General features: G+C 44.8%; 1 protein-coding gene across 21 annotated transcripts in view; it reads left to right on the forward strand.

Annotated features, from left to right (window-relative positions):
• The window catches only part of LOC125636591 (RCC1 and BTB domain-containing protein 2), a 93979-nt gene that overhangs the window by 49363 nt on the left and 31313 nt on the right, over window positions 1-13303 (forward strand). For all 21 annotated transcript variants that reach the window (XM_048850106.2, XM_075128477.1, XM_048850018.2 and 18 more), the window contains one exon: window positions 8693-8819. In XM_048850106.2, coding sequence (XP_048706063.1) covers window positions 8693-8819 — 127 coding nt within the window. The remainder of the gene's footprint in view (window positions 1-8692; window positions 8820-13303) is intronic.

Below are 13303 nucleotides of genomic sequence, written 5' to 3' on the forward strand. Positions count from 1 at the left end.
CTCCTTCTCTTGGGTACTGCCTGAAGCAGTACTCCCACACTTGGGGTCCTCCCCTCTCCAAGGAACCCCACCTCTAATCCCACCTCACCTCAGTGACCCACTGCCAGTCTTCATCTAGCCCCTTCCCTCAGGGGCAAACTGCAGTCTGAAATAGTCACTCATCATCAGCCAGGGGGTTGGACCTGTTGCCTCTTCCTCCCCTGGCTGCCTCCCCACAGCCCTAGTACCTCCTCGGGCCCTGACAGCAAGGCCTCGGCCTGGGGATTTTCCAGGCTGGAGCTCCCCCTGCCCTTCCCCAGCACTGCGCTGTCCAAGGTACCCTTTTCCTCTTTCAGGCAGCCAGGTCCATCTCTCTCCAAGGCTGGAGAAAAACTGACTGCTTTCTGGCCCTGCAGCCTTTTATAGGGCCGAGCCTGGCCCTGGTTGTCTGCCTCTCAGCCTTTTCTGATTGGCTCCTAGCCCTAACCCTCTCCAAGGGCTGGCTTTTAACTCTTTCAGGGCTGGAACGGGGTAACCGCCCGGCTACATGGCCAACCTCTCCACAACAAAATCAATTAAGCTTTTCCATCCTTTCCCTGGAGGGGTTTCTGTGGCTCTTCCTGCAATTAGCCCCAGCAACTCTGTCTTTTCCCCCAGTTACCCAAGGGCGCACTGTCTTAAATATCCCATCTGTACAGAACCATAACATCTCCTCAGCCAGGCCTCAGGCCTCTAGCCCACTAGCTCCCTCTTGTCTGCTCAGTACCTGTAAGTGTTGCCAATTCTTTCCTGCAGGATTTGTAACAGGTCCTGTTGCTGCTCCTATAGCCTGGCTAGCTGCTGTTGCAGTTCCAAACTGCAAACTGAATATCTGCTCCACAATCTCCTTAATAATATTCTTGTCCCACATATTCCCTGGGATCCTTGCTTCCTTTCCCCCCAAGTGTTGGGCTCTTTTTCTACATGAGATTTTTTTTGGCTGCTGCCTCCTGCACTTCACGCTTTTGAAGCTCTCCTGCCCCATGGCTAAAGGAGAGATCACCAAATCCCTAGTAAATGAAGGGGAGGGTGAACTCTGTGTCCTGCTCCAGTCCTGGTTACTATACTCCAGGTTTGCTGTTTTCCCCCTCTCACACTCCCATGATGTGGTTTCCTCTACTTACAGTTCAAAGACCTTCCCAGGCAATGCCTCTTTATGTTCCCCAGCTCCCCACACTTCAAACACCCTGCCCCTGTGACTTCACTCTTCTTGGCCCCAGGCTGTGTTTTATCAGTCTTTTAAACTACCACTGGAGTCTCTGGAATCTGAATGCAGAAGTCCTGTGTAACCCAGACCACCCTGGTGTCTCAGTACTCAGCACCTGCCAGTAATTCCCCTTGTCTCTGTTACTCTAGGGATAAACTGAATGTGCATGCCCCTCTTGTCCACAGTATCTGCATCCCCTTAGTGCAGTGGCCTCCAGCTTTGGAGGTTCATGCCCCCCCTTACCCTGTCTGCGCCCCCCACCTTCCAAGAGCTGGGAGCAGGGCACGGCTCCACGGGGTGAGGGGGACATGGACAGAGGTAAGGGGGTTGAGGCTGAGGCCACAGCTGGGGGGAGGGGTGAGGCCGGGAGCAGAGCTGGGGGCAGGACAAAGCTAGGTGGTGCTCCCTTCCTGCCTGGGCTGGGCCTGCCATGCCCCCCTAAAGGTTCCTCCACGCCCCCTCCCCTCCCCCCCCCGCCGCCAAGGAAAGCTTTTAGCCCATTATCCCTACAGTGAATCAGCCTTGAAGGTTTTCATATGGGCTTCCGTAATAGGAGATAAACAAATTCTTTGCTCTGAATCATTTGTGCCCAGTTGATTCTGGGATATTAGCATATTTGACCATCAATAGCCAATTTATTTACCAACAGTTGCAGTTTATTTATCCTCCATGTAACTGTCTCTTAATTTTTAGCCTCAGTAAGGATTTCTGATGGACTGTATCTGTTACACGGGGTTCCCCAAACCCAAACCTCTTGGTAACTTTACTCTCTGCGAGGTGGTATCAGGATAAACCAAGGGAGACACAGTGCTTCTGTCTGCTATATGGCTGACACAAAAAAATCAAAACCAAGTGCTTTCACTTAAAGCTAGCACTTGATTAGTCTCTAGCACTCTCGCTACAAGACCTTTACTCAGAGTCTCTGCTTTATTTAATCTCAAGCACATACAAACACAAGAGGTTATAGAGCACCCCCAAACATTAGTTACCTGTGGTCTGGAGGGGTCTCGAGTGGTCAAACGACAAATTTCCAGTGGCCAGCTATCCATCTGTTGCCAGGAGTTCCAAGAGATGTCCAGAAAGTCAAATCCAAATTCCTTAGACCTATCTACACCTTTTTATGTTAGTAACTGCTACAGTTACCTCAACAATATGTCAATCAAAGAAAAAACATTAAACAAGTACTTTTTAAGCAGTTAGTTATACAGATGTATTTTTGCAGAGTCTGCAGTCTCATGGGCCCTGGCACACACACACCAGAAGTCAAATAAAGATAGACTTCCTGTTTTTCAGAGACACATACCCAGCATATCAGAGAGGACACAGTCAGGCCCACTCCTCATGATCGCCCCTCCCTCTTGGCTTTGCCTTAGTGGTGCTAAGGCTGGTAAAAAGGCCTTACAGGTGCTACTCTTGGCAATAAGCAATATAATTGATAGTTGATCCCAAAAGTTGGCAGTGCTTGAGCACCTAGTTGGATGCTAAAAATGCCCCTCATCGTATCTTGAACATCTCTAGGATCATGTACTTCAGTATGGCAGTTCAGAACCTCCCTATGGTTGAAGCCTAGGTTCTCTTTCTTGGTGTTCTACTTTTAAACCTACAGTCTCAGTATTTCCCTTCATTTGGAAGTGAGTCTGTTGATCAACCGTAGCATTTTGTGCAAGGGTCTTTGGTGCAGGGTATGGAATCACTTTGGATCAGGCAATCATATCTACTAAGTTTTCTCTGCTGCCTTTTTCCAATCATACTTTTTTCACGAAAAAAGAAACAGCCCAAGCAGAGTCTTGGGCTTTGAAGTGTACTCGGAGCATTGGCTACATTTTTCATAGTGCTGAAGAGTGATTAAGTATTAGAAATGTGATAACCTTTCATAACTATTTTCTGCTTGAGGAGCTCCAATAATCTAGACAGTGGGTTGTCCTCCCCTTCTGCATAAACAGATAGCTCCACCAATTAGCTTCAGAAAGATTTTTGATGCTCAGATTTCCAGTTAGTAAACTGTCTTCTCTCTCTCCAATGTCTTTTCCACCTTCAAAAGGATTGTCTACTTGATGACCTCTGGAGTTAGATGCTTGCCATGTGAAGCAGGAATGATCCCAGTGGTAACAAATCCAGCATGCCACTACTACTACCTGGGCTCCTCTCTCTTTTGGGAAGAGAGAGATTATTTGAAAATCTCCTGGGTAGGCAGCGGGGTTGAGTGGAGGGTACTGCTGATCTCCATCTGATCCTGCAGGCTGGAGGTAGTGACCTGGAGGTATAGTAAAAGGGACTAGAAGACACTTCCCCCAGCCAGCCCTACCCTGAACTTCTTGTCAGGCTCATGAATTTAGCCTTCACAGAAGCCAGATCAGAAAGAAGCTTCTCCCTGTCCCCTTAGATGAACCAAAGCTGATAGGACTCTCTACATTGGCAAGCCTGTTCCCAGTGAAAAAGGTTTGTTCTTTAGAAGATTGTTTGCCTTCCCTCTCCCTCATCCCCTTCCACTGGGCTAGAAGAGGGCAGCTTTGCAGGAGCAGATTGGGGATCAATCAGGAGCTCTTTCTACACATCTACTGCATTCCCTTTTCCTGGATCTTTCAGCCTAAGCGGTCCATGTGTAGGTTGCTCTCCATTCTCATATACCCAGAGCCCTTTTGAGCTTAAAGGAGTGAGGATTGTTCCTCATGCAAGGGACACATACAAGGGCCCTGGGGGTGGGGGAAATAAACAATTTGTTACCCCAGCACAGTAGTATGCCAAGCTATTATTTATAGGGTTGTCAAACGATTAAAAAAAATTACAATTACGAGATTTAAAAAAATAGCTGTGGTTAATTGCAGTTTTAATCTCACTGTTAATAATAGAATACCAATTTAATTTTATTATAAATATTTTGGATGTTTTTCTACATTTTCAAATATATTGCAACACAGAATACAAAGTGTACAGTGCTCACTTTATATTATTATTTTTGATTACAAATATTTGCACTGTAAAAAAGAGGATAGACTTCATCAGAGTTTTGTGGACTCCCTAACCGCCAGAGCCTACCTGCCCATGGAGAGATTCCATACTATGTCCAGTCTAATCTCTACAATACAGTGAAGCCTGCAGATAACAGCAAGGACCTGCTTACAACTTCTGGGCCATATGTTGGCCTCCATGTTAGTCACTCCTCACGTGAAACTGCACCAAGTATAATTTTTTATCTAAATTTTATCTAAACTTGGCTTTGATAATTCAAGGTAGAGGACATAAAAATTTAAAGCTAGCACATTAGGGAGAGTTTGTTTTCCTCTGAATTGTGATTGTGTAAAGACAAGTATCTTCTATAGATCTGCAGACTAAAATACTACACAGTTACACTTTTGAAAAAAGGAAGAAATGCATACAAATATACTAAAATGTGTAATGTTCTCAATTCAAAAATAAGGTATTTTCACTGTCAGTAAGTGCTTTCGCTGATCCATGTCAAATATGTGCTAACTACTTATGCTAAACAATCTGTTTCATCTTGCATTTAGCTGTGATGCTCAGAGTACCTTTACCAGACCTGAAGAAGAGCCCTGTGTGGTTTGAAAGCTTGTCTCTCTCACCAACAGAGGTTGGTCTAACAAAAGACGTTACCTCAGCCATCTGGCGTCTCTAAATTCATTGTTTAGGCAACCTAAAAGCTCTAATGAACACCTAAGGTTACCCCCTTATGATACAGGCTATAAGACAAAGGTTATACACCAAAGTCTGTGCTTGATCAGCTCTGCTAGTAGGAATTAGATGCATCTTTCTGTAACGTATTTATTCTGTCTAAGGCCACATCCCAGTGCTGAGAGGATGTACCCTTAAGTATGATGCAGTCAGAGTTTAATATTTGTTCATAATTTACAAACACAAAAATCGCAGGGCAAAGGATTCATTCTGTGGTTCCTACCTTCTTGCATGCTTAAGAGCAATCAAGTGCACTGATATTCCCAGCAAATAAATTAAGACCTATTTAGAACACTTTCTCTGAGGTCAAACCCATTGTGGAGGTATTATGAAACCATTAAGTATACTTAAATCAATGACTCCTGGGCATCCTGTGGACTCCATACAACTAAGTTCTTGTCTACACTACAGATGCTACAGCAGCACAGCTATGGCGCTGCAGCTGTGCCACTGTATTGCTGTCGTGTAGACACTCACTACAGTGATGGAAAGGGTTTTTCCACTGCTATAGTTAATCTACATGCACCTGACGAAGTGGGTATTCACCCAAGAAAGTTTATGCTCCAATACATCTGTTAGTCTATAAGGTGCCACAGGCCTCTTTGCCGCTTTTACAGATCCAGACTAACACGGGTACCACTCTGATACTTGCTCTCACTAAAGTCTCTCATGACCTCTTTCTAGTCAAATCTCATGGATTGTATTCTGTCTTTGGGCTTGTCTACACTTCCGGCTAAATCGGCACTGCTGCAAGTGATGCAGTGGTGTCGATTTAGCGGGTCTGGTGAAGACAAGCTAAGTCAATGGCAGAGCGCTCTCCCATCGACATCTGTACTCCACCTCCCCAAGAGGCAGAAGGTAAGTTGGTGGGAGAGCATCTCCTGTTGACATAGTGCAGTGTAGACACCGCTGTAAGACAACCTAAGTTACATCAACTTCAGTTATGTAAGTTACGCAACTGAAGTAGCATGACTTAGAACTACTTACAGCATTAGTGTAGACCAGCCCTTTATCTTCCTTGACCTCTCTTTGGCTTTTGACACCATCAGCTGCTCCCTATGTCTTGAAATTTTGTCCTCTGTTGTCTTTTGTGGTTTTGTCCTCTCATAGTTCTCCTCTTACCTCTCTGATTACTCTTTCAGAGTCTCATTTGATGGGTCATTCTCCTACCCCCGCCCCCCGCTCTATCTCTGGGTGACCCTAAAAGCTCCATCCTTAGTCTCTTCCTCTTCTTCCCATCTCTATCTGCTCTTAACTGCAAGCATGGTTTTAACTACCATCTTTGTGTGATGACATGCAAATCTACAGTTCTACTGATGAATTATCTCCGTAGCCTTTCTTTCTGACATCTTTTTGGATGTTCAGTCATCCTCATAAATGAAACATGTCCAAAACTGAGTTATTAATCTTTTTCCAGTCTCTCTTGTATCCACACTTTTGCCATCATTGTGGACAACGCTACAGTCCTTCTCACTCAGGCATGTACCTTGAGTGTGAACTTTGACTTAGCCCTTTCATCTAGACCCACATATTCAGATTATTTCTAAAGCTTGCTGCTTTTTCTTTCATGACATTTCATGGCCTTTCCTCTGCTCACACAACTAAACTCTTGTCCCAGTCCTCATCATTTCACATCTTGACTATTGCAGCCTCCTCTTTTCTGGCTTTGAATACTGCAAACTTGCTCCCTTCAACTCTTTTTCAAAATGCTGCTGCTAAAATAATTTTCTTGGTTCATTTTTCTGATCATGTCATCCTCCTCTTTGTGTCCCTCCACTGACTCCCTCTTCATCTGTGCATCAAATACAAGATTCTTGTCTTTATCTTTGAAATGCTTCATAACTTAGCCCTACCTTTGTGTCCTCTGGCTGACCAGTTCTATAGAGGTCAGCTGGTAATATTTTAATGACACACATTTATATTTGCAAGTAACTCTGTTGTTTTTGGCTTCCGCAACAAAATGCTGCAGCATTGTTTTGATCTATAACAACATGTCAGTTGAACATCAACCCTTCCAAGGGGATGTACTTGTTACATCAGACAACAGTGAACGTGTGTTTTGTCCTATTCACTAAGTTGAGGAGGAAACAGCAAAGCAGGCAAAGTATGTCGTATTTTTAAATGTTGTGATAAATCTGCTTAATGTGCTAAGTTATATGAATTTCAAACTCAGTCTTCTAAAACCATTTGAGTTTTCCTTTACCAATAAACATCTACTTTCAACTTGTCAGTTCTTTTTAAAAATAAACATATGTAGATATCAGCTATAAAAAGTTGAGCAATTATTTATTTAAATCTTGCAAAGAAAATACACACTGTATTTTCTCATATATTACTGGCATATATTATAGGAAAAGGTGAGGAAGTGTAAAGCTTTTATTCGTATGAGTTTTAAGTGACTATATTTGCTCACAAGTAGTAGAGACTGGAGTGAACTATGCAGGCCATCCTAAATGAGAGCAGTAAAACTTTTAACCACACTATCATATTGTGTATATGCCACATTACAGAAAAACTATTTTAGAAATGTTTTTTATTTTTAAAACATTGGGAATTTTTTATTTATCTTTCTACCTGTAAATCCAGGTGCCTTAGTTACCTTGAGTCCAATTGTATAAACCCAAAGGTAGCAATAAAATCCTTTAAAAATAACCTAAAATACTTCTAGATATTAAAATGTCCTAATAATGTCCTAATATCAAATCCTGTGACTCCAGAGCTAATAGTAAGTCTTTAGGTCCCATTGGGGAAACTGGGTATCTCCTATTTCCAAAAATATAAAATTCCTACTTCTTGCCTTGTAGGCTGCAAGATATCAGACTTTAAATTTGTGACATTTATGTAGAGAAAAGCTGTCACTGTCCCTGGGAAGAGGAGGAAATATTTTTGACAGCTTTGTTTGGAGTTTTTTTGTTTTTTTTTTAAGAAAATGGCTATTTGAAGCTGCTCAAGGGGTTGAAGTATTAGAACTAGTCCATGGGAGATGGATTTGTGGACAGATAGCAGATGCGGATGTCAAGGCTATATGATAAACTTGTCACAGAGGTATCACAGAGGACAGTAGTATGTGTATATGTGCATACATGCATAGACATACAGAATTTAATACGTGCAATTCTTTAAACACCATCACTGAAGTGAGCTCATTTTTCCAAATAGCTGTATAGAATTGTTAATGTTTATCTGTAAGGCTGTTATATTGAGGACACTTCACCTGCACTTATGGATGCATTCACTTTTTTTGCTACTCTTGATGTGAAATGGCATCTCATAGTGGAAGTATTTAAAACAGAGATTTTTTTTATTTTTTAGCAGATCCCAATATGGTTTTATGTATCTGGTACATATGCCAGAGTAAATAATTTGAAAAATAAACACTTTCTGATAAAATATTATTTTAAAAAAGTAAAGTATTTGGTAATATTTACTATCAATTGTAATATTAAACGTCTCCGACCGTTGAGATTTTTCTGAGTGATAGGAAATATTCCTCTGGTAGGGTCAAATTTATCTGAGAGATAATAGGTGGACTTCTTTTTTGGTTGAGATATGTATTTGTTTGGAGTAGGTAGTCATGTAGGAATTGTAGTGACATAACCTTTACTCCCTGTTCTAGAGGTCCATACTCTAACATTGTTTTGTTACTGGTCTTGAGTGGAAGGTTGTGTTTATGAACAGCATTGCTTTCATTGATATGCTGACTTAAAGCCAGGAATCATGAGATATGGAACATTGTTATTTATTCATCAAAACTGTTAAATACCTTTGTTATCCTAGAACCTGATGACCACCTAACAGTAGCCCAATCACTGAAGAAGGAATTTGACAATCCTGACACTGCAGACTTGAAGTTTCTAGTGGATGGAAAATATATTCATGTTCATAAAGTCCTTCTCAAAATTAGGTAAGGAATAACATCAACACTTTACTCATGCTGAGTAGTTACTGTTTAATACTGTTGATACTTGGTTTCTTTCCTGTGTGATTATGAGCAGGCCCTATGCTGAAAACCACCTGCTTTTCTAAGTATTAGCCTAATTTCCTCCTCCCCTTCCTTTGGATCCAAAAATTTCATAGCACACTTCCTAATCCTACTTTTTATTTGCTCTCCTCCAGTCTGGCTTCCACCCTCTTCACTGCGTCTATATTATTGTGATCAAGCTTGTTAAGACCTTTTCCTTGCTAGGAAAAAGGAACACTTATCTGTCTTCTTTCTCTGCTGCCTTCTCCTTAGTTGATCACTTTCTCCTCCTTTCCTTTCTTGGCTTCCATATGTGGGGCCCTCTGTTTCTCTCTTCCCTCATCTTTTCTTTAGCACCTTCGCTGGTAGCTCTGCATCCTCCCCTCTCACCCAGGTGTTCATGTTTTTCAGGTTTCTGTCCTTGGTACTGTCCATCCTCTGTTTCCAGCTGGCAGCATCGTCACCTCCAATTGTTTCAGCTGCTGCTTCGCTGGGTGCTTCCCAAATGTACATGTCTACTTCCCCTTCTGTCCAATCTCACATCCTGTATGTCTTAGTTATTTCTTTGACTAACTTGGTGGGCCTGAACTTCAGACGGACCTCCCTTTTTGTGTTCACAACTATTTGCAGGTTAATATCACTTTCCAATCTAACTGATTGATATGCAGATGTTATTAAGTTATGTAAATTCCATTAAATGAGTCTGCATCTTATTTTTAGAACAGAATTTCACATGATTGTTGTTTGTGGAAGCAAAAAGCATAGCACTTTTTCAGAATATCTCCAAAACTGGTCACACAGTAGGTCAGTGGCAAAACTAGAAATAGAACCTAGATCTCCTGACTCCCACCCCAGCATCCTGTTCACTTGACCATACTGCTTCTCATTCCATCTCCACTCTCTTGCTAACTCTTTTTTGCTTCATCCTCTTTAATTGTACAATAATCTGCCCCTTCCTGATAATAATGTACCTCCTCTGCCAAAACCTGCTTCTTGCCTTGATTACCATAATCTCTTCTCCATGTTCCTTTTCCTCATCTTGAATCCTTTCACTGATTTCCTGGATGTTACTGCATAAAATTCAAGCTCCTTGGCTTCACCTTAATTAATCTTGCCTCAGTTTACATCTCTGCTCTCATTTCCTAGTACTCCACTACTTCCCTACATTGTTATCTTTTCTCCACGTGCTCCCTTCATCTCTTGCACTCTGATACACACTTTCATTCTGCCATCTTTGCTTGAAATGGCTTGTTCTTCTTTAAGGTATGTTGTCCACACAGATTCCACTCTAGGTATGCATGTGGGATCAGATTCCTTTGAAAGCCATGTCTGCTGGGGCTGCACCCCAGCATGCCCTTGCGTCCACCAAAGCCAAGGGTATGTGCTCAGCCGCCACTCAGTTCCTTCTTACTGCCTGTGACTGTGAGACGGAAAGCTTTCAGTGCCCAGGCCCATTGAATATTTGGTGCACCTTGCTTTAGGAAGTGTTTCCATGAAAAGTAGTTGGTTAAGAGTTTAGAGTTTTGTCGTAGACAAAAGAGTTAGAACCTTTCTGAATTCTTTGTAGATTTTTGTAAATAATTGCCTTTTCTTTCTCACCTCCAGGCTCAAGATAACTGCTTGTTAGCCACCTAGAGTGGAATCTGTGTGGACAATCTCTTGAATGAGAAAGAACAGTTACCCTGCAGTAACTGTGCTTCTTCTTTGAGTGCTTGTTCACGTCGATTCCAATCAGGTGTGCGCACGCCACGTGCACAGTTGCCAGAATTTTTTCCCCCAGCAGCTCCCGTTGGGTCGCCTGTGGAGCCCCCTGGAGTGGCGCCTTCATGGTGCTCGATATATGACCCTGCTAACCCGGCCCCTCCTCGGTTCCTTCTTACTGCCTGTGACAGTTGTTGGAACCGCGAGTGGCTTGCTTACAAGTTCTACTCACTTCCCCTAGCTTTCTAGTGTAGTTTATGTTAGTAGTTTGTAGTTGTTCTAGTTTTTATTAGTTAGTAGTAGTTCTGTTAGGATTGGGGGGGTTTCCCTTCCACCCTGACCTTTCCTCTTGGGGACCTCGGGGCATGCCTCGATCCCCGGGGTTCAAGTCCTGCAGTAAGCCCATGCCAATGGGCAACCACTATGACGCTTGTTTAAAGTGTCTGGGGGAGGCTCACCAAGCCGATAGGTGCAGGATTTGCAAGGGTTTTTGTCCCAGGACCAGAAAGGAGCAGGATTTCAAGTTGAAACAGCTCCTCATGGAGGCTGCTCTTAAACCACAGCCCGCCTCTGTGCGGCAGGACCCGACACCGAGCACAGAGACTCAGCACCATTGACCCCCATGCCTAAGACTGTGGGAACTCCCTGGTACCGGTCTCACTCTCTGGCACTGCAAAAGAAGTACGCCAAGAAGGGTAGAGGCGGATCTCCTGTGAGACCCTCCCCTGCTGTCCCAGCCAATGGGCACAACCCAGAGGGGAACAGCTGGCCCCGAGACCCTTGAAGTTGGCTCCGGGAACTTCAGACATGCAAGATGTACCATTATGCCTGGGACTGTTGGACTCTCCAATCCATATAGTAGAGGAGGTGGAGCTACCGTCCACTCCAGACACCTTCAAGGCCGCACGGGACCTCATTGCCATGACAACATCATGGTCTCAGAGTCTCCGTGACAAGCCCCCTCCACTGCTGAGGGTGCTACCATCCCGCAGCAAGTGAACAATGATGCGCCCGCCCGCATCGCCAGGTCACCGATTTGTGGCACCGGTCCTATGATCATCTGAGGTCCCACTGCCGGCCCTGATCATAATCACGTCACCGATTCCCCTCAATACAGATCAAGGTCTCGCCACCGCTCCCCTTCCTCGCGGCATCACTCACCTGGCCAGTTCTGTTTGGCACTGCCATGGCCCTCTAGATCCCAGTCCCTGTCCTCAGAACGCAGGGTCTAGGTACTCACAACAGAGCCAGCACTGGTTGACTCATTGACAGCCCGATGTGGGTACAATGCCATGGTCACCCCAATTGCAAGGACCGGCACAATGCCCTTTTTGGATCCCCTGGGCATATCACCCAGTCCCAGGGTACCTTGTCCAAGGGCTCCCAGTCATTGGCATCCAAGCCCAAGCTGCCGACGACATTGGCCATGCCCAGAATTGCTGAAGGGATTCCGCTCACAGCACTTTCACCAGCCCCTACAGTGGAACAGGGGATCATTCACCCGGAACAGCAGATCGAACAGGAGGTCCCCATGGACCAACAGGCCCAGGATGACCCATTTACCCCACCTGTATTCTTGTCCTCTTCCCCAGATGGAGCGGTACCAGGAACTTCGGTCTCAGGATGACCACCCGTAGATAGTCGCGCCCACCAGGACCCACTCTGCAGGGTGGCGCGTAACATTGGCTTGCAAGCCGAGGAGGTGGTTTAACAGGAGGTCCCAATGGTGGACATTTTGGCCGCAGAAGGTCCATCCCAAGTGGCGCTGCCACTCATTAGAACCATTCAAAACAACACCAAAACTGTGTGGCAGACCCAGGCCTCCATTCCCCCGATGGTCAAAGAAGTAGAATGCAAATACTTTGTTCCCTCCAAGAGTTACGTGTATCTGTACTCCCACCCGCAGCCCTGCTCCTTGGTGGTGCCTACGGTTAATGAACGTGAAAGGCAGCGGCGGCAGGGACCAACACCTAAATCCAAGGACTCTAAAAAACTTGACCTTTTTTGGTAGAAAGGTCTACTCCACTGCGGGGGCCTACAGCTCAGGATTGCTAATCAACTGGCAGGCCTGAGCAGATATAATTTTAAGGCATGGAACTCCATGCTCAAATTTAAGAAGTTTAATACCGTCAGAGTCAAGGGACGAGTTTGGGGCCATTGTGAAGGAGGGCAAGACAGTGGAGCGGACCTCTTTACAGGCCTCACTGGACGCTGCTGACTCGGCAGCACGTGCCTTGTCCTCCTCATGGCTATGCCAGAGGACCTCATGGCTTCAAGTTTCGGGCCTACCCACCCACCCCACCCCCCCAAGGTCCAACAGACCCTGCAGGACCTTCCCATTGATGGGACAGGATTGTTCGCGGAGCAAACAGGCTCCAGGCTACATGGCCTAAAGGATTCGAGGGCGACGATGAAGTCACTGGGGATGCATATCCCAGCTACTCAGCGAAAACACTTTAAACCTCAACCTCTCCCTAGACTTTTCTAGAAGACGAGGTAGGAACGGCAGGCGCAAGCCATCCCAGCCCTCGTCATCACAGAACCAGGCACACACCTCCTCGGCCTCCAAGCAGGCATTTTGGAGGTGTGCCTGGGGACTACGTGTCAGACTGCATATCGGAACCGCAACCCTGCTTTCAAAATCATCTGTCCCACTTCTACCATGCATGGTCCCAAATAACATTGGACCGCTGGGTTCTCCACGTGGTAGAAGTGGGATATTCTCT

The sequence above is a fragment of the Caretta caretta genome, chromosome 1 (genome assembly GCF_965140235.1).
Source record: "Caretta caretta isolate rCarCar2 chromosome 1, rCarCar1.hap1, whole genome shotgun sequence".
NCBI classification, from domain to species: Eukaryota; Metazoa; Chordata; order Testudines; family Cheloniidae; genus Caretta; species Caretta caretta.